Source organism: Felis catus, chromosome C1 (genome assembly GCF_018350175.1).
Source record: "Felis catus isolate Fca126 chromosome C1, F.catus_Fca126_mat1.0, whole genome shotgun sequence".
Taxonomy (NCBI): domain Eukaryota; kingdom Metazoa; phylum Chordata; class Mammalia; order Carnivora; family Felidae; genus Felis; species Felis catus.
In genome coordinates, this window is record NC_058375.1 from 76,087,010 (window position 1) to 76,114,995 (window position 27,986).

Below are 27,986 nucleotides of genomic sequence, written 5' to 3' on the forward strand. Positions count from 1 at the left end.
TTGACGGGGGACTTGCAGGGTATTTTGACATTCATTGTCTCGTTGCCCGTGTACAACCTTGTGAAATAGGCGGTCCCGTTGCCACTTCACAGATGAGGGAACCAAGGCCAAGAGAAATAAAGAACTTGTGCTACGCACAAGTGGCTGAAGGAAGCCAAGCCCAGCTCTCCTACTGGAGCCCCGGAGAGAGACCTGGGGCAGGGGGGTTGTTCCTGGGCTTTCCTAGACCCTGGGCTATTACATTATGTGTGTTTAACTTCTGGTCAGATTTCTCATTCTGTCAAAGCCTAGGACCTGGGCACGGAAAGCTTTGGAAGACAAAGTGAGCGGGCTGATTTTGAAGTGGCCAGCCAGTGCACAGCAGCATGTGGCTCTGGGTCCAAGCAGGAGTAGGCTACCCCTCCATTGCTTTTGTCTCAATGGGGAGTTCCTTACTACAACTCTCAGAGGAAATGAAGGATGATAAATCCAGCTGCTGCTTCCTGTTGCTATAATTCTAAGATTCTTTTTTTTTTTTTTTAAAGGGTAGAACGCTTTATTTTTAAACCAGTGGAAAATACCCTCAACCTGTTTCTTGTTGTTAGTATTTCCTTAAAAACTAGATGCACTCACTTGGGCTTTAAACGGTATGTGTGTGTGTGCCTGAAATTCCCATGTTGCTGCTTGGGGTGTGTGTGTGTGTGTGTGTGTGTGTGTGTGTGTGTGTGTGAAATTCTCATGATGCTGCCTGGGCTGGCTCACTCTTTCTTTTTTTTTTTCTTTTTTAAGTGTTTATTTTTGAGAGACAGAGCCTAAGTGGGGGGTAGGGCAGAAAGAGAGACAGAGAGAGACAGACGGAGACACAGAATCTGAAACAGGCTCCAGGCTTTGAGCTGTCAGCGCAAAGCCTGACGCGGGGCTCAAACTCAGGAATGGCGACATCATGACCTAGGCTGAAGTCCTGACGCTTAACCAACTGAGCCACCCAGGCACCTGTCTCTGTCGGTTTTTCAACAGCAACAACAGAAAGAAAACCAATCAAGGCAGATTTTACTGGGCAGGAAGCTCTCTGTGAGATTGAGGATGGTCTCTGATTTATAGGAGGACTGTAATTTGTATTGGTGTATTACCATCTTTCAGCGACGCTTTTGCAATTCAGGTCTGGTTTTCTTCTCCTTGTGATTATGTTATTAGTGAATAAAGACCCAAGTTACTTGAGAAACACACTACCTGCTCACATACTATACTTTATGGAAAGTAGCCATTAGGTATAGATTATTAGGATGTAACTTGATGGGCTTGATTGTGTAACCATTGAATTAAAAATAATAGGTAGAAATATTTTCCCTAATACCAGTATTTTTCATTCTCAGAGACTGAGAATGTTATAGGCATGCCAAAGGTGCATCTTTTCAGAAGCACTGAAGTTAATTGATTTGTCAAGGTAGAATTATAAGAATGTAGTAAATGCAGGCAGTCCCACCACTGACTAACATTCTTAGCACTGATTGAAGTCTCTTAACCTTCCTGTAGGATTCCTATAGTCATAGCTACAGCAGTACTCTGTTCACCTTGGGGAGTCAGTACATATTTTGCACCAAGAGCTGGCAGGCCCAAGTGAGTTATTTACTCTTTAAGAAGCACAGTTACAGTTTATAGTAAATGAATTCAGAATAAAAAGGAAAGCTTCATAAACTGCAGTGCAAGAAGAGTTTCTAGTGAGTATTTGGTCTGACTTCACTAACTACTCCTGAAGATTAGGTAAAATTGTGAGACCATCTATTCTAGTAAGTACACTGTTTGACATTACAGAGCTCTCGGCTTCCAGTATCAGCTGGGCCACTGCCTTGTTGCAACAATTTCTTGGCTAAAAAAATGACGTTGACACTATTTCTTTGTCTCCCAGGGGTTTGTAAGGATCAGATTAGTTGGAATCCACGTAAGTGCTTTTAAAAGCTGAGATGATGATAAAGGTGTTAGGTAATCCTGTTATGAAATGGCAGTGGGATTGTAAATGGTCATTTCACTTTTTAGACTTTGCTCCTTGTGTCCTGAGGCAGCCTTTGAACACCAGGGTTATGTCTCCTTTACTTAAGCATTCCTTCTAATAATTCATAAATAGGGGGACATTTTTTAATTTAATTAGAGCCAATCTCCAATTAAAAAAAAAACACTTTTTTTAATGTTTATTTTATTTTTGAGAGAGAGAGAGAGAGAGAGAGAGAGAGAGAGAGAGAGAGAGCACAATCTGGGGGAGGGGCAGAGAGAGAAACACAGACTCTGAAGCAGGCTCCAGGCTCCGATCTGTCAGCACAGAGCCCAACGCAGAGCTCAATCTGTCAGCACAGAGCCCAACGCAGAGCTCGAACCCACCAACTGTGAGATCATGACCTGAGGCAAAGTCGAACACTTAACCCACTGAGCCACCCATACACCCCAGATTTCCGATTTAAAACAAGCTCAAGGGGATAGGAATGGGCTTGGTAGAGTCAGATGGGGCTTTGAATCCTGGTTTGTTTGTTTGTTTGTTTGTTTGTTTGTTTGTTTGTTAGCTGTGTGATCTTGGTAATTCACGCTTTCTAAACCTCATTTTTTTTTTCCTCAATAAAACTAGAACAGGCATTAAAACTGCTCAGGGGGGTGTGACAGTTTCATGAGCTTGGGTGTGTGTTGATTCCTCGGTGGGGGCAGTTTTCCTCCTGTCTCCTGTGAATGTTCAGCGGTCTCCTTGTTATGTGATGGTATCTCACAACCAAGATAGTCACTCACAGGGGCATCTGGGTGGCTCGGTCAGTTAAGGTTACACATCAGTGGAGTCTCTCTCTGTCTCACCCTCCCTCTCTCTCTCAAGTGAAAACAGAAAGATTGTCACTGACAGATGCCAGCATCATACACTACCTCCTCCTCACCCCGTCTTCCCCTCCATGCTGTGGCCGAGGAAACGAGAAGTAAATTAAGCTGCTTTAGGTCACTAACACTCTCCTTAGCAATGATAGATAGTTCTTTGACCACCTTCTTCCTTTCAGTGTAATCTGACTTGAGTTCTTTTTATGCTTGACCTTAACAGTTTCAGGGGGTGAGAGCTCCTGATGCTGTTTAGATTACTTGAACGTACACAGAGCTGTTCACTCACAGGTCTGTGTGTGGTGTTTTCTTTTCAAAGTGAGAGGAGTTGTGGAACTCTTTTTTTCTTTCAACGTTCCCCACAAAGGACCCTTTAAAGTTTTACAACTGGGTAAGTAATATAGTGGATAGCGAGATTAATGTTTACCGACTTACTGAAGAGAAAAAGCAAACAATATATATCCAAACTCGGTTAAAGAATTTCTGTAGAACTATGAATTCTGTAATCTCTTTACCTTAACTTAGTCAGAACAGCATGTTGCATCCTTGAGCTGAAGCTTCTTGTAGAAATGGGTTTACTGCACTATCTTTTAACTTTATGTTCCAGGTAACAAACAGCCATATAAAAACATCTCTGTTCTTTCGCACCCTGTTATTTTTAACTTCCAACTCCCCACTCCTTTCCCATCCTAAAAAGTACACCCTTCCATCAAACCTGCTTCCCTTTCTTGCTATTGTCCCAGCCTTTTGTTTTTCTTCCCAGCCCACGTTCCAGAAGCAAACATTCCCATTCCCACTAATATCCTTACAATCAGTGAGCTGGACTTCTTTGCCAACAGTGCTTGGGCTCAGGTCTCAAGTGACCTTGACTGCCGACCCACCAGTCACTCTTTACTCCTTAACATCCTTGACTCGCCCCCTTGGGCTTCCAGAACACAGTTCTCTTTCTCTTTCTCTGACCCCCTTCTCCTCCTTCACGGAATCCTTTTCTCCCACCTGTTCCCTAAATGGTAGTGATCCCCAGGATTCTTTGATCTTTTTCTCCATTTGTACTCCCCTTGCGTCCTCTCATCTTTCATATACTGATTAGTCACAAGTGAATAATTCCATCCTGGATCCTTCCCCTGAGATTTAAGTCAAGTGACTTCTAGTAATCTCTACTTAGTGTATTACACCAGTCTTAGCTATTCAAGCTGAAAAACTAAATTTACCTGGAAGTCACCTCAACTTAGTATGACTTTCACACTCACTTCCCCCCTTCCAGTCTTTCCTACCTCAAGTCCTACTTCCATACTCTGGGCAGAATTCTTTCTAAATCAGGGCAGTGATCTCATCGCCCTCCTCCTCGTTCAGGCCCTTCAGGGGTTCCTTATTGCCCTTTTAATAATTTGGATCTGACAGTGTCATGCTTTCCCTGAACCCTACTTTTGGGAAAGCCTCCACTCTTCCGTGTTCTGGGAAACCACAAAGAAGTACTCACAAATGAGTCCATCCAAATCTTTCTGTTTCTGGACCCTCGTATTTAAGAGGCATTTTGGAGTAGTTTGAAATTTTATTAATTATGGTACCAGTTAAACTGCTGTAACAGCTGCATCTTAAATAGAATGGCTCCGTCCAGATGCGAGCAGCCTGCGGCTGGCGCACAGCTCTGCTGTGCCTTACCCTTGGCTTCTAAGGTTGTGCCTGCTTCCCTTTTCCAGCCAGCAGGAAAAAGCAAAAAGGAAGGCTGAATCAAGTAGCCTTGTCTTTATGGAGCTTACCAGGAAGTGAACGGGCACCTCTCACATTCTGTTTCCCCAGCTCAGTTACATGGCCATACCCGGTTGCAAATAAGACTAGAAAATGTGATCTCTACCTGGACAGTACATGTGGCTCAACTGAGTGGTGACGGTAGCAGGTGTCTGTTACCAAAAAGTAGGAAGGGAGAATGGTTTCTGGAGGATAGTCAGTTGTCTCTACCACAGGAACAAAGAACTATGTCGATTAAAAGTCAAACTGTGGGGGAGGGGAGTCAAACTGGGAGAAAATGAGTGTTTGGGATTTTTTTTTCCCCCATCTGGACCTACTCTGGAAGATGTAGCAGTTGCCATATGTAGGTAATAATGGGATTCAACACCTCTTACTTTTTTCCTTCCCTTTCCAGAAGGTGTGCCATCCACGGTTAAGAGCATAAACATGGAAAGGGCAGTTTATAGCTCTTATCCTCAACTAATGGATTTGTGGTAAAAATTGGTGACACCAGACACATAAGCATACACAGCATGGAACTTCCCTCCAGGCTTTTTGTCTCGGCACTTATATTTTCCCACTCAGTACAACTCCAGGTAGCCTTTCATCACCATCTACAGAGCATTTTCTGAAAGATAATATTGATATATTCTCTTCCTAAGAGAAATTATCATTCATCCTGCCCTCCTGTATTCTTCACTGTCAAATGACTAAACAAACATCATCCATCAATGTGTTGCATAATTTGGGTCAGTTTCTCAGCTGGTGTGGTGTGGCACACTAATAGCACAATTACATATGTGTTTGCCAAAATACGGATGCTCTCAGCCCACCTTGCAGGGCACTCCAAGCTACGAGCAGCTTCAGCGGCCTTCTGCTTCGTATAGGACAAATATTCTGTACATTCTCTGCACATTTCCTAATGGATAGGAGATACTGTTTAGATGGTTTATATCTATTTCATCTTTGTAAACATTTTAGATTTCTTGCTGGAAAATAATTATAATACGCAACATACTACCATGATAGAAGGTCAGTCCCCATTCATAAAGTTGTAAAGACTGTCTTGACATACCAACTACTTTCAATCAACTGCTATAGGATGAAATATTTAAGAGACGATGTGTCTACAGATTATTTGCCTAACGAAAATCTGGACTCGTGTTTATACATCAGCCTCGCATAACAGCCTCAGATATTTCTAGCTCAGGTGGCCTGTAAAGGTGACAACTCACGGTTTTCCTGAGGTAGTCCCAGTTATACCTTCTCCTGGCATCCTCTTGTGTTTAGCATTTGTCACTCAAACATTTTCCATTTCAGAAAGCAAACTATATTTTCACTTTCATTGCATAGTACTGGTCTCAGCTCTGACAGGTTTCTTAACAGCCATACACTTACTTTGTTGCCGTTTTAGATCAGGATGTGTTAGGACCGTTGACCCTAAATAATTCTGGGCAGAATGGTGGTAGTGGTTCATGCTTCCTGTTTTCCAGTATGCATACTTAAAGTAAGCATGGGCAGATCTTTAAGCTCTGGGAGGTCAAGGACTGTATGTGTCTTGCTCTAGTATATACATATTCTCAGCACCTATCACATTACTTAAGCCAGGTATTTGTTGATAACATATAGTGATGGGAGCTCGAGGGCTTAATGACAACAAAGGTTTCCTGAAGTCTGTGATAGGCCAGGTAAGTTAACTTCAACTACAAATCCTTAATACTTTCACGCAACATACAGTGCTTGATGCTGAGTCCATGAGCGATTGAACAGCCATCCTCCATTTTAGCATTAGCAGGCCTCTACCTAATGATATTGGTCCATCAAGACACTACACGTTATTGTAGTTCTGAAGTGTCGCATGTAAAATTAGATAAATGAGCAAATTGTTTCTTGGTTATAATGATCTGTTTTTACTGGGGTTTGGCTCTTATGAGGAAGAATGGAAAATAACATTTAATCATTCCAAAAATTATCACACCTCAGATGGGTAAATTCTATCACTTGGAAGATTTTAGACCTTAATTTACATCAAATATATATACTTTAGTCTGCAGTTCCCAATCTGTGCCAGGAATGGGTTACCAGATGGTTGAAATATCCGCTCATTTGGGTGGAGCCCGAAGCCCACAGCCTTGATTGTGTTTACCCTCTTCAGTTTACCCAAGGGCGTGCAAAAATGTCCTTTTCTCTGTGGGCCATGACATGAAATCGACTGAGGAACACTGTTTATGATCTCTACAATTAAAACAGCAGATGCTTCAATAAATACGTTGGTACTTGAGTATGTAACACTTTTTTTTCAAAAATGTTATCTTGAGCCATTTTTTCAGAGTTGAATAGATGTCATGCTTTTTCAGAAAGTAAATACCCCAAATTTTTTAAGGTCAGTAACTTCATGTAATCTTTAAAGAAGCAACTCATCTAAGATAAGTAGCAGTGTACTAAATTAAAAATTATGCTTGTTTATACTTAAGGTAACTGTACATATAGGTAAGGTCATTGTACCTTCCCAATACGAAAAGTTTCAGGACTTTTTACAAACTATGGACTATTCAATTGTGATTTGGCTTTACAGCTTCACTAATTCTTTATAACTAGGGGGAATGTTATAAATTATATCATCATGATTGTGGCTTTCTATGAAAACTCCACTAATTCATCATAATTTGGGAAAAGGAAAAGACTATTAATTCCATACACACCATAGCAAGTGAAGGGCTACCAGTTAAGTATCCTATCAGATCTGCTTTTCTAGAGATGATTTGTAATTTTTACAAGAGCTACACAAATAGATGTTAAGCACTTAGAAATAAGATTAAGTAAATTGAATCTGAATAAAACATTGTTTTATCAAACCCTTTGAAATAGGACAAAAGTTATATTCAGCCAAGTTTACCAGTTTATCACTAATTCGGAAATAAAGTTTTATATTTATTACTTTAGAAGGCTGACCTTTGGGAGAATTTTTTTTTTTGTTAAACCTAATAAGATGGTTTTGAATGTCAGTAATGAATTCCACTGTAATAGAGATTGTCAAAGGTCATTAATGATTCTTAAGAGTTTTGATAGTTTTTTTTTTTTAATGTTTATTATTTTTGAGAGAGAGAGAGAGAGAGAGAGCTCATGAACAAAAGCAGGGGCAGAGAGAGGGTGACAGAGGATCCAAAGCGGGCTCTGCTCTGACAGCAGAGAGCCAGATGCGGGGCTCAAACTCAAGAACCATGAGATCATGTCCTGAGCCGAAGTCGGACACTCAACCAACTGAACTACTTAGGCGCCCCAGGAATTTTGATAGTTTTTAACCTTTACGGTATTGATTTACACCTTTATTATTATCTTGAAGTCCCCTCCTTCTTATCTTGGGTTGTTGTTGATTTTTTTTCCCCTATTCTTTTTTTCTTCATTTGTTTTTTTCTTCTCCCTCAAATCCTTCATGGTCCTTTTTTCTCTCAGGGCTTTCTTCAGGGGCTCCAACCTTCCTTAATTTTTTTCTGGACATCTAGAGCCAGGTTTGGAGAGTGGTGTGTGTGGGAACATTCAGTTAGCATGCCTACTGTGTGTTCAAGATTATACTGGATGTTTTGTCTCTCTTGCCACAGTGGTATTTTATCCCCACTTCATTGAAAAAGAAAATGAAGGCCCAGGTTTACACCACTAATGATGGGTGAGACATTAATTGTGTGTCTGTTTTACAGATGAAGCGGTGAGAGGTAGAGTTGGGATGAAAACTCAGGCAGGCTGCCTCCTGAAGCCACATTCTTCTCCATTATGCTTACCACCTTACAGGAATTGAAATTTTTTTTTTTAATTATTAGTTCAGTAAAAAGAGACTCTAGATTATTTGTGCATAAATTATGCCATTTGAATATTTTTGTATAGGTTTAAAGTATTTGGTTGTGTTCTCATGCTGTTCCCCCTTATATCTTTGCCCCATCTTCACAGCCATTGTACTCCCTGGCTATTGTTTACTTATGAGATATAAACTCATTTTAATATTAACCTAAAGAAAACAGTACAGAATGAAACTCTGCTGCCTTTCTGTATCTCCTGTGAGAGGTCTAATTAAGGTATTTGGGGGGGGGGGGTTGTTTGTTTTTTAGAGATGGAAGGAGAGCGCACACATGTGTGTGAGTTGGGGAGGGGCAGAGGGAGAGAGAGAATCCTAAGCAGACTCCACACTCTGCGCAGAGCCCAACATGGGGCTTGATCCCACACCTCTGAGATCATGACCAGAGCTGACATCAAGAGTTGGATGCTTGGGATAGGGCACCTGGGTGGCTCAGCTGATTGAGCATCCGACTTCAGCTCAAGTCATGATCTCATGATCTACTCCACTCATGCTCTGTCTCTGTCTCTGTCTCTCTCTCTCTCTCTCTCTCTCTCTCTGTCCTTCAAAAATAAATAAAAACATTTAAAAAAATTTTTTTAAGAGTTGGACACTCAGGGTGCCTGGGTGGCTCAGTTAGTTGAGCAGCCGACTTCAGCTCAGGTCATGATCTCACAGTTTATGAGTTTGAGCCCTGCGTCAGGCTCTGTGCTGACAGCTCGGAGATTGGAGCCTGCTTCGGATCTGTGTCTCACTCTCTCTCTGCCCCTAACCCATTCGCATTCTGTCTCTGTCTCTCTCAAAAGTAAATAAACATTAAAATTTTTAAAAATTAAAAAAACAAAAAAAGAGTTGGACGCTCAACTGACTGAGCCACCCAGGTGCCCCTGTTTGTTTTTTTTTTACTAGTTCCTATTTTAGTTTATTACAGAAAACAGGTTTTATTAGCACAAAAAATCACAAGCTTTGACTATAGGATTCTTACAGTATTATATACTGGCTGTCTCTTGATTATATTGCATATAGTGTTGTAGAGTGCAGTGCATTATATGTATGTGTTCTCTAAATATAGATGAAGGCAGAACTATTTTTGGTTTTGAAATTGTGCTTCAACCCAGAAGTACAGTAAAAACATAGTTCCCAATCATCTGTATGTTGATAGCACTAAAGCAGTGTTTTTCAAACACTGCTTATAGATTTCATGCCCTAGCATGTGAGGGCTTATATTTCTTTTCACTTATATATAATCTGCTTACTTTTAAAAAGGATTTGGAAAAAAAAAAAAAAGAAATAAAGGATTCTGGAAGATGCGTGAAGGGGAAAAAGAAGATTTGAAGGGTTTAGGAAAACATGAAATCCTGTAAATGGATCTAAAAGAACAAGCATATGAAACAATGAAGTAGAGAATTGAAAGAAATCTGGGGGTCATCCCTGACATCTTTCTCTCCTTTGCCTTCCTCACCCAGTCCATTAAGTCCGATTGTTACTTCTTCAGCTTGTTGGCTCATAAGTCATCCAGGCTACCGTCTCCGCCCCTTGTCCACCCACAGTCCAGTCTTCACCGTCATCTGTGGCCCAGAGTAATCAGTAGCTGCTCTCCTAATCTCACGTCTTCCATCACTAGCCTTTCCCTGAGGCCCACAGCAATCTTTGAAAAGACACAATCCCGATTTTCACCCACCTCCCATCTCCAGCTCAGAACACATCAGTGGCTCCCTGCTGCCCTTAGTTTGATAACATCAGAAACTTCCCTATGGCTTACTGCAGGCTGCCCGCTGGCTGCCGACACCTCAGTTCCTCAGAGGCTCTTTCCTCATCTGGCCTAGCACCCCCGCACTCTGTCCACACCTGGCTCCACTCAGGACTTCTTCCTTGACCTTGCCAGCTGGAGGAAAAGCCCCTATTATCCACCTTCATGATGCCATGCAAGCAGGGGAAGGTCAGGATCTTCTGTTACCTGACACTGGGGAGCTGTCTTTAAGGAAAAGAACACAGAGTTAGAGATGGAAAAGTAGGTGCAGGACCTTGAAAGGGGCCTGTTAAAGCAAGGGGTCACAAAGCTTACTGTTCTCTCCCTGCAGGGCAAATCTGCCTGTCTGGTCCTCTGCTGGGTAGCTCCTCTCGGTTGACCATTTTGTATCTTCAATTCCATGAATAGTTGTCTCTCCTACACTGTGCGCTCTATGAGAAAGGAAATCTGTCCGGATGTGCTCACCAGAGTTTCTCCAGGAACTTACATCATGTTAACGCTTGAGTACACAGACCTCTTTCATGGATGGAGGGATGAGGGAGTGAATACGTAAACAAAGATTCAGGCCAAGGGTTAATGGTTATAACGCCTATGTAAAATTTAGCTGAATTTCTTGGAAGCCACAGCTAAGTGGAGAACATCTGGATTCCATTGCTTTTACATGGGCGCATCATGAAAGACAAACTTCTCTTATTACCTAGTAGTAAAGAATGTTTATAGGGTCCTTTATCCAAAATGCCTTATTCAACACGGTGAATAACAGCAGCAGCTCTCACTGAGCACTTACCATGTGCTAGGTACTTATTCAGCACTTTGACGTGTATTCTGACTGAAGTGTTTCTTGACTCCGGCAAACTGCGCACACAGTTAGATATGGGCAGAACATCTGCATCCAGTACATGGTCGGAAGGGCAGAAAACCTCAGGAGGACAGGGAGAAGGACAGTCAGGTTTTGGCAGCTTCATTGTCTCAGGGAGTCTGCCTCTCTCAGGCCCATTCCCGTGTGGCCTTTATATCACCTAGCTATGTGCTAAAATGGTGCCTCTTTGCCTCTGTCCCAAAGTTCACACTGGCTTATCACCTGCCCTCCGTCAAGAATCAGACCTTGGTCTTATCTCCTGGTGAGGGCGTGCCCAAACCTACCTTTGTCTTCTTGTTTTTCCGCAGAATGTTTAATCATGAGCCAAATTGCATGGTCTATCAAAATGAGTTACCTTCAGAATAACCCGTTGAAAAGAGTTGTATAGTGTTGTCCATTTGGACTTTGAAGAACTCCTGTCAAAGCTGATTATGTTGACTTCGGCATGATTATATGTCACTGTCATTAACAGTATTTGGCTCATAGGTTCGGTGCCTTCTGTGCCCACTCCTAGAATGCTGTTATAGGTCACCAGGATTCCGTCTTTTATTAAATTTTTTCCCGTGTCATGCCTGGGGACATGCAGGTAAAAGAAATTCTCCTCTTTAAGTTAGGACTTCAGATGCAAGTGGAGGAAGAAAAGGAGAGAGACAGATGAAACTTACAGTTCAGCCGCGGTCATGAGCAACAATTGTCTAACTCTGTGTTCATTTTTAGTCCTGATGGCTGGGGTCTCCTAATAAACTGCCAAGTAGCCTTTTAATAGTGTAGCTATACCTGAGTATCTGTTACTAACTTTGAGAAGTTCTCTCAGGGTTAGTAAGATGAGCACTAGGCAAGGTACTCAGGTGCTTTCTAGCAGTCGTGACTAAATCAGGAATAAGGACTGGTAGGCTCCCAGCTGTCAGCTGTCTATATCCAGAGCAGATGTCCGTGGGTTTGTGGTGAGAAGGGCTTTCTGTCCTAAAGGTAACTGGAACAGAATGTGGCAAGACTTCCCAGGACCATGGAAAGGTACTAAGGGGATCAGGGAACTCCTTGATAGTTCACTCTCCTTCAGTCAGTCCCAGGCATGTGCCAGTCATAACTCTGGAGAGGCAATATTAAAGGTGAGTAAACTTAAAAAGAAAATGGTCAGGGGCACCTAGGTGGCTCAGTCAGTTAAGCATCTGATTTCGGCTCAGATCATGCTCTCACGGTTCATGGGTTCAAGACCCACATTGGGCTCAAGACTCGCATCGGGCTCTGTGCTGACACAGCTCAGAGCCTGAAGCCTGCTTCAGACTCTGTCTCCCTCTGTCTCTGCCCCTCTGCTGCTTGCACTCCGTCTCCCTCTCTCTCAAAATAAATAAACATTAAAAAATGAAAATTAAAAAAAAGAAAAAAGAAAATGGTCAGTTTGGGCTAAGATGACTATCTTACAGGTGGGAAGAATTTAGAAATGCAAACAGAACTCCCCTCAGAAATCCCACTGGCTGCCTCACAAACTGGATGAAGTTAGTATTAAAAGCATTTGACCAAACACTTGTCGTTGAGTGGGATGGCTTTCTGTGGAGCCTTTACTGAGGTCCATTAGCTGTCGGCTCTCTTTTTACGGGCTAATCAAGCCATTACCATACCTCTTTCTCTGTTGGTGTTTCCTCTCAGCTGCTTTTTCAGTAAGGACAGCTACTAATTTTTCCTTACTTTTATCTCCCTTTTTATCCCCAGCACCTGTACCTAGCATATAGATACCTTGTAAATATTTGTTGAATGAAATGAAGTTTCTAGTAGAGGGTACGCTAAGCGAGGTATGTAGGTACTAAAGGATTTGTGAAATTCTGGTGGCCTGAGTTCCTGGTCAAGCAATGCTAGTGATAAATTGTGAAAGAAACTCTGATGTTGCCTAAAATGAAGTGTGGGAACCTTTGATTTCAAGATTCTTTTGTTCCACAAATAAGATCTCATTCTCTAGCTTAAGAGCTAGAAGAGAAAGCAAGAAAATACACAACAGTGTATTGGCACATTTTTTGTTAATTGCTAAGCTTTTTTGCCTTGGGTCTACTAAAATGTATTTAGAGTTACATTCCTTACCTTTGAAGTAGATTTTCTCTGTGAATAGCAGTACTGTAGAGAGAAACTCCAAATAAGTACTAAAATATACTTTTGTGTAAGTTTGTATTTGTAGCTCAGAAGTTCTGAATTTTCTAAAGTCCTCTTCTTTCAGGTGTTAAATGGATTTATTAAAAGTCTTTGGATGGGGCGCCTGGGTGGCGCAGTCGGTTAAGCATCTGACTTCAGCCAGGTCACGATCTCGCGGTCCGGGAGTTCGAGCCCCGCATCGGGCTCTGGGCTGATGGCTCGGAGCCTGGAGCCTGTTTCCAATTCTGTGTCTCCCTCTCTCTCTGCCCCTCCCCCGTTCATGCTCTGTCTCTCTCTGTCCCAAAAATAAATAAAAAACGTTGAAAAAAATTAAAAAAAAAAAAAAAAGTCTTTGGAGATCAGCAAAATGGGTGAATTTTGCCCCATGTGAAATTTGATTTTAGTAAGTTTTATATGGCAAGAGGTTTGTAAAATCAAGGGATGGGGTCCTTAAACATTTTTTTTCTTTCAATTATTTTTGAGGTATCTAGACCAAAGTCGTGTTAGGAGAAAACTCTTTTTTTAATTCTTTTCTTAAAAATTTCTCTCTCCCGGGGCGCCTGGGTGGCTTAGTCAGTTAAGCATCCGACTTCAGCTCAGGTCAGGATCTCAAGGTCCGGGAGTTCGAGCCCCGTGTTGGGCTGTGTGCTGACAGATCAGAGCCTGGAACCTGCTTAGGATTCTGTGTCCCGCCCCCTCTCTTTCTGCCCCTCCCGCACTTGTGCTCTGTCTCACTCTGCCTCTCAAAAATAAATAAATGTTTTTTAAAAAAAAAATTTTTTTTTAAATTTCTCTCTCTCTGTCTCTCTTTTTTGAGAGCGTGCACAAGCCGGGAAGGGGCAGAAGGAGAGAGAAAGAATCTTAAACAGTCTCCATGCTCAGCCCAACATGGGGCTTGATCTGAGCCAAAATCAAGAGTCAGGCGCACTCAACCCACTAAGCCACCCAGGTGCCCCTAAAGATTTTATTTTTAAGTAATTGCTACACCCAACATGGGGCTCGAATTCACAACCCCCAAAATCAAGGATCCCATGCTCTACCCACTGAACCAGCCAGGCACCACAAAAGAAAACTATTTTTAAAAGAAAATTTCTTATCATAATCTTTTAAGAGGAAGTAACACTAAATAAGTTGTATTTATATATGGAATTACATCAGCTATAGAGTGTCTTGCATAATTATAATACCAAACCCTTAATATTTGTTAATACCATGTAACATCTGTAACAGTTAATACTTACATAATACCAGGGGTACAGAGCTCTGAAAAAACTAAAACATTCTTACTCTCTTGTTATGCATTTGAACCATTTATTTTCTTTGATCATATGAATTTTTGATGTCTGAATTGGGTGTGGCATGCGTGTGCATGCGTGTATACATACACTTCTGTGTTTACATGCACACTGGATATTGAGGAAGGGTTACTTGTAGTGATGATAGTTTATTACCTCTTTATGAACTTTAATTTGTTCTGCTTTGAGTTATTTCAATGAAGGATTTGAGAATTTGATCCTCAACAGTCTGAGTGTTCTCCCATTTGCCCAGTTTGGCCAAGAAAACTGACTGGGTTTTCATAGAACACAGTAGAAAGAAAATGAAAATTTGTATCTGATTGGACAGGAAACTCCTTCCTCTGTGAAAAATATATATATTAGGTTAATTAATTAAGTTCTTATGCTTCTTCCTACTCTACACTCTACATTAAATAACATTTGAGAACCATTTGTATTCCTTTTAATAGGGGTGTTGAAGGCCTCCTCCTGGTGCAAATGGGATTAATTTTTAAAGTTTTAAATTAGGTGACCTTTTTTTTTCTGTTTTGATGCTGGGATTTTGCTGTATGTTAATAATAATCCCATTAATGTAAGTTTTCCAATAGACCCTAAGTTACCCATGTTTATACTGGTAATAAACATGAACAAAAAGCAACATTTGAATCCCGCTGTCTTTGGCATCAAAGTTAGGCTCTTTCTAGTATAATTTGCCACTGCCTAATACAAGTAGTTTCCATTGTAGGGCACCTGACTGGCACGGTCGGTGAAGCATGTGACTCTTGATCTCAGGGCTGTAAGTTTGAGCCCCACGTTGGGTGTAGGGATTACTTAGAAATAAAATCTTAAGAAAAAATAAGTAATTTTAATTGAAATGTTTTTGAAAGAAGTGAAATTGAGTACAAAGTTGTATTGTCATTTATTTCAGGATTATTTCTTTGTACATAGTGCTATATGCTTATTCAAAATTCAAGAAATTTACCTGATCATCTTCACTTAAAGACTAAGTAAAATCGGGGCGCCTGGGTGGCGCAGTCGGTTAAGCGTCCGACTTCAGCCAGGTCACGATCTCGCGGTCCGGGAGTTCGAGCCCCGCGTCAGGCTCTGGGCTGATGGCTCAGAAGACTGGAGCCTGTTTCCGATTCTGTGTCTCCCTCTCTCTGCCCCTCCCCGGTTCATGTTCTGTCTCTCTCTGTTCCAAAAATAAATAAACGTTGAAAAAAAAAAGAAAAATTTTAAAAAGACTAAGTAAAGTGGACTTGCTTTTCCCCTGTGTGATCCTTTTTCTGCACTCAGATTCAGCAGACATCTTTGGGGCTTCCTTTGTGTCAGACCCTAAAAACTGAGTTGTTTCCAATACATGCCCCTAAGAGATAGGTATTGTTGCCAATATTTAATAGATGAGGCGTGGATGCTCAGTGAGGATAAGGAAAGTCCTAAAGATTTTTCTCCAGAACCAGTTCAATGTAATCAAATGGAATAGCAATCATTTTTGAACATATTTGAACCTAGAATGCAGCCTAGCTTGAATACCTACAGTTAGGCTACAACCCTATCTACTTTCACTATCCTGTTTCTGTTGAAAGGCAGTTGACGCAGTAAAATAAACAAAGATTGAGGTCTGGCTTCTCAGTTTTAACAACTCTACTGAGATATAATTCATATACCATACCATTCACCCAGTTAAGTATACAGTTCAGTGTTAGTATATTCACAGGGTTGTCCAATCATCATAGCTTCTAATTTTTGAACCTGGCTATTGGTCATTGGTTTATTCCATTATTATTGGTCATAATTTCAGGTAAGAAAATAGAATCGTGTATCGGAAAAGAATTTAGACTGAATCTTTTCTGATTTGTCTTTGTTCAGCCAAAGCCCATTAACTTCCCTCTTTCACTTCTAGTACAAGAGCTTTCTCAATTTCCATGAGAAATGTGTGCTTACAGGAATGTTAAGCTGATTTTCACATGTACCATAAACAGAGAAGCCTTGGAATGTGAAATCCTCATCCTTGTAATGTAATTCTTTAAGTCCTTTACAAGACATATTATAAAGGAGAGCCCAAAGAATGTACTTACTTACTAAATGTGCCTTCCTTGGGTTAAAAAAATATCTGCTGATAACCATGTATACCCATTCTTTATTTTAAAATTTATTTATTTATTTTGAGAGATAGAGAGTGCACACGAGGTGAGGAGGGGCAGAGAGGATAAGAGAGAATCCCAGGTGGGCCCTGTCAGCACAGAGCGCAATTCGGGGCTCAGTCTCATGAACCTTGAGACCATGACCTGAGCCAAAATCAAGAGTCAGATGCTTAAGTGACTGAGCCACCCAGACACCCCTGTGTATATCCATTTTGAGTCTTGATTCACCAAAGAGATCAAAGATACAGAAGTTATGTACCAGTCTTCTCTCTCATTGACTTGACTTTCACATGAGAAAGTCCTTGAAGATCATCATGTACTTAATACACTATATTACATGAGTATGTATTTCATATACTTTGTGTGCACTCGTGTATATGAAAAGCAACTTCTGTTTTCAAAGTGCTAACTGCGTTCTGGGGCAGTTAATGGTTGAAACACTCCCTGGGAGGTAGGAAGTTTTTACTAAGTTTTTGATGGGTAAAATAGGATAACAGATGCATTTATTGAAGCCCTGTGCTTGAGATAAGAGCTATCAAGAGGCTGACATTGCAGGAAAGTACTGGTTTCCTGCCCTATGGTCCAGGCACTTCCTTAAGACTGCATTTAAACCATCCATGCCTTGGTTTGTTTCTATCTCGTGACTTACCTGTAAAATGTGATATCTGTACAGGAGCATACTAGAGTAATAATGGGATAACATTAGAATTATTTGTAGTTACTTTGTAGTTTCTGTAACAGATAATTCCCAATATCTCCACACCTTTGCACTGTTTCTTCTGTCAGAATTATATTTCCTCCCCTCCCCACCACTGTATGATGGTCTGCCTCCTTCTGATCTCAAGTTGGAAACCACCTCTCTGTGGAGCCGTCCCAGTTATCCCAGTTGTCAGATGCAGACATGGGTTTGTCCTGTGCTGTTCCTCCTGTATTTTGTATTAACCTGGTCAGAGCAGTTTTCTTACAGTGTTGTAATAGCACACTTAATGCTTCTCATCCCCATTTGACTGGGAACTCCTTGGGGGCACAGACTGAGTTACGTACGTTATCTCTGTATTCCCCTTCGCTGTGCCTGGCTCATGGTTTTCTTGAATTCTGAGTGAATGTCATGAAAGGTTACCTTAAGGAAGGTTATGATTACATAATTTCATTCCTCTGTCTCCTCAAAGCCAAAGACAGTGGTTGGCTCCTTCAGCAGCCAGCCGTTAGCCAATAGCACAGCCATTGGAGGACTGGGTGATGGAGAATGAGATTTGGAGATGAAAGATTCTGTTAGCTCTGTCACTTAATCAGCCCAGGGAGGTCATTTAAGCTTTTTGTGCCTCAGGTTTCCACATACTGTTGGGCAATAGCAGTGCCTAATTCACTGGGAGTTACTGTGAAAATCAGCCAAGGAACTTTATAGAGAAGTAGTTTGCAAACTGCAAACACGCGAAGTAAGGAAGAGAGGCAGGATAGTCTGCTAGAAGGAACATGTGGTTTGGCCCTAGATGAGATTTTTCAATCCAGACTCCACCGCTAATTATTTGACTTACACAGCGTCACTCCTGCAAGCCTATTCCTCTGTCTGTCAGGGGAAAATAACAACACTTGAGCAGATGAGAGTAACGTTGTGAAGGTTAGATGGAATTCAGGCAGTGTTCCACTCGTGTTCCATCTGTGCACGTTCGACTGTTCCCAACCCCAGCTTTCGCACATTTCGCGCATTTTGCGCACCCTCTTTTCCGTAGCAGATTCGGTCTTTTGTACTCCAGGGAGAGGAGTACTTCTCCCAGGCCAGGCAGGATAGTCAGTGAGGGGAGGCTGCCAGAAGGTTACGGGCTTCCCTGGCCTGTGACGCCAGCCAGCAGGCGTGTGCCTTGGGGTGGGAATAAGGCGAAGCCTCCGTCTGCTGTCACTGCACATCCATGGGGCAGGGGTTTGTGCTGCAGCTTCTTTTCCTGTTTCTTCTTGAAACTTTTTATTGGGGCGCCTGGGTGGCGCAGTCTGTTAAGCGTCCGACTTCAGCCGGGTCATGATCTCGCGGTCCAGGAGTTCGAGCCCCGCGTCAGGCTCTGGGCTGATGGCTCAGAGCCTGGAGCCTGTTTCCGATTCTGTATCTCCCTCTCTCTCTGCCCCTCGCCCGTTCATGCTCTGTCTCTCTCTGTCCCAAAAATAAATAAACGTTGGAAAAAAAAAAGAAAGAAACTTTTTATTGACGTTAAAACATACATACCTGAAAAGGCATATGGCCTAAGTGTACAGATCTCATTTTATAAACGGGCCAGACCCATGTAACCAGACCATTCATTCTCATTGATGCCTGATACTTCACTTTGTGACTCTACCACATTTCACTTTTTCGTTCTACCGGTGGTGGACATTTAGCTGGCGTCCACTTTAGGGCTATTGCAGAGAGTGCCGCTGGGAATGGCCTTGTACATGCCTTATGATGAAGATCTGTGTTTCTCATAGGTATGTAATTCACAGTGGAATTGCTGGGTCGTAGAGTATGCATATGTCCCATTTTTGTAGATATTCACTCAAAAGTTTCCCGGTGTGGTTATGCCCATTTACACCCCTGACAGCAGTGTTGAAGGGTTCTGAGTGTTCCACATCCTCACCAGCATTTGGTATTATCTGTCAGTTTAATTTTAGAAATTCTGGTGGATTTTATGATACTAGGTAGCATTTTGGAAGTAGAACTGTTCCCTCATCCTCCAGAACTTAAAACTCTAAACTTTCATACATTCATTTTCAGGAATGCATCCTGCACAAAAGCAGGGAATTATTCCAGATATACAGCCCCCATACAGTGTTTGGTGTGTGGAAGGAAGATGGCAACATGACAGCTGCCATTATTACTCTCATCCTCATCATTGTCATCACCAAATGCCTTCTCTGTTCTTTAGAGGGGAGAGAACAGGTCACAGTGGATCAAGGGCGAATAATAAGGCACAGTCTGTACCCATAAGGAGCTCAACATCTGGATGAAGAGACAAACATTAGAAACAGATTATTATTAGACCATGTGACAGGAGTTTGGGGAAAGTTTGAGTTGGAACTTGAAGAATAGGAGTTCAACAGACAGGAAAAAGGGAGGTGGGCTGGAGGAAATGGCAGAGCCCCAGAACCCTTGGTGGGCAGTGGCAGAGAAGACAGCACGCTGGAGGAGGAGAGCCCACCCTTGCATGCCCAATCTCAGTTGTTCTGATGTCATCACCCTGGGGTGATGTGGGGGCTGAGCTAGTGACCATTCGGGGTCATTGTGAAGTTATAGTACTCTAATGCTCTGTCTTCTCCTTTTAGCTTTTTCTTCCTCCTCTTGAGAAAGTGATCGACTTCCTCTTCTCTCTTGGGACTCCTGTCCTGAGTCTGAGCCCCAGGTGCTTTAAAACCACGGATGAAGCTTTAACAGCTACAGAATATCACTGGTTACAAGGATCCCGTAGTTTCTTTACTTTGTGTTTTTAGCTATTTATTTTTATGTGGAAGCCTGACTTGTAGTTTTTATTCTTGTAGGCCTAAGTTGCAATGTGGCAGTTAAGTTTAATAAAATGCTCTTCTGCCAATACCATGTGTAGATAGTTAATAAATGTCCTTGAGGAATTTTGAGGAGGAGGAGGAGGAGGATGCTGAAGATGACCATCAAGAGCCATACAGTCTTTCCTTGATTAAGCACCTACTAGGTGGCAGGAATTGGCTGTATGGGAATAAGGAGGCTGGACATGGTCCCTGGCCCTGCTGAATTTTAAATCTAGTATGAGATCAAACAAGTAGTCAGCCCACCACAGTGTGATAAGGGCTATTACGGGTAGAGGTACAGAGTCCTGTGGGACACATCAGAGAAGACTAGAGGTCAGGGAGGGCTTCCTAGAAAAGGTTAACAGAAACCTGATAGCCTCATGAAGGGAAATGGGAAGGAAGTAGAGGAAATAATGCGTGGGAGGACCTACATACAGGGAAGAACGGCTGTTTGGAGAAACTGGAAGACGTTACCAACCTAGGGCATAGAGAATGTTGGGAGAAGAGGAGTTTTAACTGAAGGGCGAGCAGCAGGTGGGAGGTGGATTGAAGGAAGTCAAGAATGGAGGCACACGGGGGCGCCTGGGTAGCTCACTCAGCCCAGATCATGATCCTGGGGTCGTAGGATTATGCCATGTCAGACTCTACTCTGAACATGGGTCCTGCTTTGGGTTTCCTGTCTCCCTCTCCCTTTGGCCCTGTTCCCTGCGCGCTCTCTCTCTCTCTCTCTCTGTCTCTCTCTGTCTCTCTGTCTCTCTCAAAAAAAAAATAATGGAGGCAGATAGAAAAAGACAAACATCCTATGATTTCATTTACATGTGGAAACTAAAAAACAAAATGAAAAACAGAAAAATAGACTCAGAAATGCAAGAACAAATAGATGATTGCCAGAGGGGAGTGGCTGGGCAGGGATGACTGAAATAGGTAAAGGAGATTAGGGAGTATAACTTCAACTTATAAAATAAGTCACGGGGATGAAAAATACAATGTAGGAAATATAGTCAATAATATTGTAATAGCTGGGGCACCTGGGTGGCTCAGTCGTTTAAGTGTCCAACTCTTGATTTGGGCTCAGGTCATGATCTCATGTTTCATGGGATCGAGCCCCACGTTGGGCTCCATGCTGATGGCACAGAGTCTGTTTGGGATGTTCTTCCTCTCCATCTCTCTCTGCCCCTCCCCTGATCACGCTCTCTCTCTCTCTCTCTCTCAAAATAAATAAACATTAAAAAAAAAAAACCCACAATAATATTGTAATAGCATTGTCTGGTGACAGATAGTAACTACACTTAACCATGGTGAACATTTCGTAATGTATGTAATTGTTGACTCCCTATCTTATACGCCTGAAACTAATAGAGTGTCAACTCTACTTCTGTAACAATAATTAAATAGTAAGTAGATAAAAGACTGGAGGCAGAGAAGTAACCAGTAGTCTCAGCAGGGTGATTTTCAAAATTCCCTTCTCCCCTCTGTCCTCCAACCCAAACATCCTGACTCTTTTAGAGCCCAATACAGCTATTTGAAGAGTAAAGAAAAATCTTACTAGAAAGAAGTGTTTTGTGCAAAAAATATATATATATTTTTTCTATTAGTTATACTGATGGCCCTTTAAAACCATCGTCCCTGGGTGTGACCATATGATGTTCTTTGCCAGGAAGAAACTTTGTGAGCTGTGTTCTGCAGTCTCTGTATGTGAAGTAAGAGCTGCTCCGTAGCCTGTGGCTCGGTGCTGTGTTTTGTGCATCCTCTACAGGGACCAGAGAGCTCAATGTGACACGTGGGTGAACAGTTTCTCATTTAGTGTGGCCCACTGTGCATTGCAATAATCCTGCTTTTTGCTTAAATTCCCAGCCACTCACAAAACCGTAGACACACACAAGATATAAGAGCTCAGAATAAAAGGATTCCAGTGGGGATGTTGTCTCCCACTTACTTGATCATTTTTTTAATAAAGACTGGGTGCCAGACATTTCATACTTAAGCCCTTGAAATCTAGAAATGTGATTTCTACCAATTTTCACAAAATAAAAGTAAATAGTCTGGCTGTATTTGGAGTTCTTGGGCTTATGTTTACCTGATTAAATAAAAGACATTTCACTTTAAAAAAAACAAAACAAAACTGCAGGGGTGTCTGGGTGGCTCAGTCAGTTGAACATCCGACTGTCAATTGCTGTTCAGGTTGTGGTCCCAGGGTCGTGGAATCGAGCTCCGAATCAGGTTCTGCACTGAGCTTGGAGCCTTATTAAGAGATATTTCTCTCTCTCTCTCTCTCTCTCTCTCTCTCTCTCTCTCTCCCCCCCCCCCCCCCCCCGCCCCATTCTTGCTTGTGTGCACGTACTTTTAAACAAACAAGGGGCACCTGAGTGGTTCAGTTGGTTAAGCATCTAACTTTGGCTCAGGTCACGATCTCGCAGTTCGTGGGATCAAGCCCCACATCAGGCTTTGTGCTGACAGCTCAGAGCCTGGAACCTGCTTCCAATTCGGTGTCTCCCTCACCCTCTGCTCCTGTCCCACTCATGCTCTGTCTCTCAAAAATAAATGTTAAAAAATAATTTTAAAACAAACCAAAAAACCGCAACAACTCCAAATATGAGAATTGCTGTTACAATTGAATAGATATTCATTGTATTTTATTGAGAAAAATTATGTGACTCCTCTGTACAGTACCAGCTATGTGGAGAGAAAAAATAAGGTATGGTCCATCCTAACTCTCAGAGATTTACTCTACAACAGAGAGAACAAGCAGAATCAAAGTACTGATATCATCCAAGGGAGACACTAGTAACCTGTCATGTAACAGTATTTCCTGCCACAGTCAGAGTCAGCCTCAGAATCCTTTTCAACACAGCATACCAGGCAACTTTTGTAAGATAAAAATTTTTCTTCCTTTATAAATCATTTTATATATGAACGTTGGAACCTGAGAGCATCTCGAGAAAGTAGAATATAGTAAAGTTCCTTTTCAAGAAGTTTCAACTTCCAGCGGTGCCTGGGTGGCTCAGTCGATTAAGCGTCTGACTCTTGATTTCGGCTCAGGTCATCGGCTCAGGGTCATGAGCTCAAGCTCCAAGTTGAGCTCTGAACTGAGCGTGGAGCCTGCTTTTAAGATTCTCTCTCTCCCTCTGTCTTTGCCCCTCCCTCCCTCTCTCTAAAATAATAAGAAATAAAATAAAGAAGTTGAAACTTCAAATTCAAGAAGATAAACACCTGTTTCACGTATATGATTACAGAAACCCAATCCCACTACTTGCCCTATAAACATTGTGTTTTTCTTGGTTATTTCTAGGATGATTGTCCTTGGTACTTTGACTCTTTGTATAGTTTCAAGACTGTAAAGCTGCCAGCTGTCAGTGAATGGTGACCACATTGCTTCTGGGCTCACCCACATTGGTAGAGATCAAAGGTCTTACAGGGCCTGACCTATTTGGTGTCATGTCACTGATCATTCCACCTGTGTCTTTGACCCTCTTCTCCTTCCACATGCTTTCCACAGGTGCTGTATCCAAGGCCATAGTTTCAGTTTACATATATTGATAAATCCCAAGTATGTATAGTAAGACTCCTCTTAAACTCTGGACCCTTAATTTCAACTGTCTGTGGCACATTTCCACCAGAGTGATAAGAGCTTTATAGTCCTTACTTAATCTAAGCTTTGCAAATAACCCTTAGAAGTAAACATCCCCAGGCTTGGAGAAGCACACCATTCACCATTCATAAACAGTAAGCCTGAGTCTGGTACACAGGCTATCTAGAATTTAATAGTGTACACGGACCATTCCATTTTGGCTTGAACAAAATAGAAGTCATCTCACTCCTCTCCCTAAAACTCCAGTCTTAACCTTAAATCAGTCCAGTCCACAGCAAATACCATCTTGTTCTCATATCCTTTTTCATGGTCCAGGAAGTTACAAGACGTTTCAGTTCTGTCCCTAAAATAGTTCTCAAACTGCCCACGCTCCTGCCTCCATTTCTACTCTAACCCTTGTAGACCTTCAGCAAAGTGTTGTAATTTCTTACCTAGTAGGCATTCTTATTATTCCTCTCCCATTTTTTTCTCTTCTCTTGGGCTAGGAGAGAAAAGCTACAACAGACCGCGATTTTTCTCATATGTGTACGTTCCTTTTAGTTTATTTACTACTATACCTATCTTGGATAAAAAGCTAGGATGTGGATGAGAAAACTTTACTTTGGTGCAAGTAAAGTGTTGGGTTTTGTCTTGTTTTTTTTTCTACTTAATGTTTTCACTTGTATCTTTGTAATAAAGTCTTTTGTTTCCTTGTTTTCTAGGAATGTTTACCCTTGCGGAAGTTGCTTCACTTAATGACATTCAACCAACTTACCGAATCCTGAAACCATGGTGGGACGTGTTTATGGATTACCTGGCTGTCGTTATGTTGATGGTAGCCATCTTTGCGGGAACCATGCAACTTACCAAAGATCAGGTGGTCTGCTTGCCGGTATTGCCATCTCCTGTAAATTCAAAGGCACACACCCCACCGGGAAATGCCGACGTTACCACCAATATCCCCAAGATGGAAGCAGCCACTGACCAAGACCAAGATGGGCGGACGACAAGTGACATTTCCTTTGGCACATCTGCTGTGACACCTGACATACCTCTCAGAGCCACATACCCTCACACAGATTCGACAGTTTCAAATCAGGAGACAAAGAAAGAGAAGAAGGATCCAACAGGCCGAAAAACAAACTTGGATTTTCAGCAATACGTATTTATTAATCAGATGTGTTACCATCTGGCCCTTCCGTGGTATTCTAAGTACTTTCCATACCTTGCTCTTATACATACTATTATTCTCATGGTCAGTAGCAACTTTTGGTTCAAATATCCAAAAACATGCTCAAAAGTAGAACATTTTGTTTCAATATTAGGAAAGTGCTTTGAGTCTCCGTGGACTACTAAAGCGTTGTCTGAGACAGCGTGCGAAGACTCGGAGGAAAACAAGCAGAGAATAACAGGTGCCCAGACTCTACCAAAGCATGTGTCTACCAGCAGTGATGAAGGGAGCCCCAGTGCCAGTACCCCGATGATCAACAAAACAGGCTTCAAATTTTCAGCCGAGAAGCCTGTGATCGAAGTCCCCAGCATGACCATCCTTGATAAAAAAGATGGGGAGCAGGCCAAAGCCCTGTTTGAGAAAGTAAGGAAGTTCCGTGCTCACGTGGAAGACAGTGACTTGATCTATAAGCTCTACGTGGTCCAAACATTTATCAAAACAGCCAAATTCATTTTTATCCTCTGCTATACTGCAAACTTTGTCAACGCAATCAGCTTTGAACACGTCTGCAAGCCCAAAGTGGAGCACCTGACTGGTTACGAGGTATTTGAGTGCACCCACAATATGGCTTACATGCTGAAAAAGCTTCTCATCAGTTACATTTCTATTATTTGTGTTTATGGTTTTATCTGCCTCTACACTCTCTTCTGGTTATTCAGGATACCTTTAAAGGAATATTCTTTTGAAAAAGTCAGAGAAGAGAGCAGCTTCAGTGACATTCCAGATGTCAAGAATGATTTTGCGTTCCTTCTACACATGGTAGACCAATATGACCAGCTCTATTCGAAGCGCTTTGGTGTGTTCTTGTCGGAAGTCAGTGAAAATAAACTTAGGGAAATCAGTTTGAACCACGAGTGGACGTTTGAAAAACTCAGGCAGCACGTGTCCCGCAACGCCCAGGACAAGCAGGAGCTGCATCTGTTTATGCTGTCAGGCGTGCCCGATGCTGTCTTTGACCTCACAGACCTGGATGTGCTCAAACTTGAACTGATTCCGGAAGCTAAAATTCCCGCTAAGATTTCTCAGATGACTAACCTCCAAGAGCTTCACCTCTGCCACTGCCCTGCAAAAGTGGAACAGACTGCTTTTAGCTTTCTCCGAGATCACTTGAGATGCCTTCACGTGAAGTTCACCGATGTGGCAGAAATTCCTGCCTGGGTATATTTGCTCAAAAACCTTCGAGAGTTGTACTTGATAGGCAATTTGAACTCTGAAAACAATAAGATGATCGGACTTGAATCTCTCCGAGAGTTGCGGCACCTTAAGATTCTCCACGTGAAGAGTAACTTGACCAAAGTTCCCTCCAACATTACAGATGTGGCTCCGCATCTTACAAAGTTAGTCATTCACAATGACGGCACTAAACTCTTGGTACTGAACAGCCTTAAGAAAATGATGAATGTCGCCGAGCTCGAACTTCAAAACTGTGAGCTGGAGAGAATTCCCCATGCTATTTTCAGCCTCTCAAATTTGCAGGAACTGGATTTAAAATCGAATAACATACGCACAATTGAGGAGATCATCAGTTTCCAGCATTTAAAACGACTGACGTGTTTAAAATTATGGCATAATAAGATTGCCACCATTCCTCCCTCCATCACCCACGTCAAAAACTTGGAGTCACTTTATTTCTCTAACAACAAGCTCGAATCCTTACCGGTGGCAGTGTTCAGTTTACAGAAACTCAGATGCTTAGACGTGAGCTACAACAACATTTCGGCGATTCCCATAGAAATAGGATTGCTTCAGAACCTGCAGCATTTGCATATCACCGGGAACAAAGTGGACATTCTGCCAAAACAGTTGTTCAAATGCGTGAAGTTGAGGACTTTGAATCTGGGGCAAAACTGCATCACCTTCCTCCCCGAGAAGATTGGTCAGCTCTCCCAGCTCACTCAGCTGGAGCTGAAGGGCAACTGCTTGGACCGCCTGCCAGCCCAGCTGGGCCAGTGTCGCCTGCTCAAGAAAAGCGGGCTTGTTGTGGAAGACCATCTTTTTGACACCCTGCCACTCGAAGTCAAAGAAGCATTGAATCAAGACATAAATATTCCCTTCGCGAATGGGATCTGAACTGAGGTGATACGTGCACATCCGTGTGCAGGAACCACTTCCTAGATTGCAAACACTCACGTACAAGTTATTGCAAGATAATGCATTTTAGGAGTAGATACATCTTTAAAAATAAAACACAGAGAGGACGCATAGAAGGCTGATAGAAGACATAACTGAATGTTCCATGTTTGTAGTGTTTTCAGGCATTCCTTTCCAGATCTTTTCTCTTTTCTTTTTTTCTTTTGGGGAAAGGGAAGGAACGATTATAATCACTAATCTTGGTTTCTTTTTAAATTGTTTGTAACTTGGATGCTGCCGCTACTGAATGTTTACAAATTGCTTGCCTGCTAAAGTAAATGATTAAATTGGCATTTTTCTTACTCTACCACCTTTTGGGAGGTGTCTTGATTTACTTTGCTTGACCGGTGCAATATTGCTTTAACTCAGACCACTTAAAGACACATCGGGTCCCAACTTGTAAATGTAGATTTGCTGAAATATTGATTTCCTTCCTGTTTTAATTTAAAGTGCCTCAGATAAGCACTTCTTATAATACTGGGCTAGGGCTACTGCTTCTGAGAATCCCATTTTATAGATTTTATACTCTTGGAGGCCTGGAACATGATAAAGGTGTGTAGACTTTCAGTTTGCGGGGCGGGGGGGGATTATTTAAAAAAAAAATAACAAAGAAAAGTAAATAACATCCCCCTTACTAATGGCTATTTTTCTATAGTCTGGAGTTTGGATTATGAGATACATTTTTCTACCAATACTATAAGGTTGCCAATGAATAGAAAATGATTTTTGTAAAAATTAATTACAACCAGGACAAAAATTATAATGGCTTAATGATTAATACTTTTCAGTATATCAGGAGCACCTGGGTGGCACAGTTGGTTGAACGTCAGACTCTTGATTTTAGCTCAGGTCATGATCTCACGGTTCTTAGAGTCAAGCCCACATTGGGCTCCACACTGACAGCACAGAGGCTGCTTAGGATTCTCTCTCCCTCTCTCTCTCTATGTCCCTCTCCCCTGAATCTCAAAATAAATAAACATTATTTTTAATCTTGAAAAAAAAACTTTGCAATGTATGAATATTTGGAC

At 41.9% G+C, this 27,986-nt stretch overlaps 1 protein-coding gene across 6 annotated transcripts in view; it reads left to right on the forward strand.

Moving 5' to 3' along the window:
• The window catches only part of LRRC8D (leucine rich repeat containing 8 VRAC subunit D), a 121,255-nt gene extending 93,990 nt beyond the window's left edge, over positions 1 to 27,265 (forward strand). For all 6 annotated transcript variants that reach the window (XM_045036150.1, XM_023258892.2, XM_045036148.1 and 3 more), the window contains one exon: positions 24,320 to 27,265. In XM_045036150.1, coding sequence (XP_044892085.1) covers positions 24,322 to 26,898 — 2,577 coding nt within the window. In that variant the 5' untranslated portion in view covers positions 24,320 to 24,321 and the 3' untranslated portion in view covers positions 26,899 to 27,265. The remainder of the gene's footprint in view (positions 1 to 24,319) is intronic.
• The last annotated feature ends 721 nt before the right edge of the window (positions 27,266 to 27,986 follow it).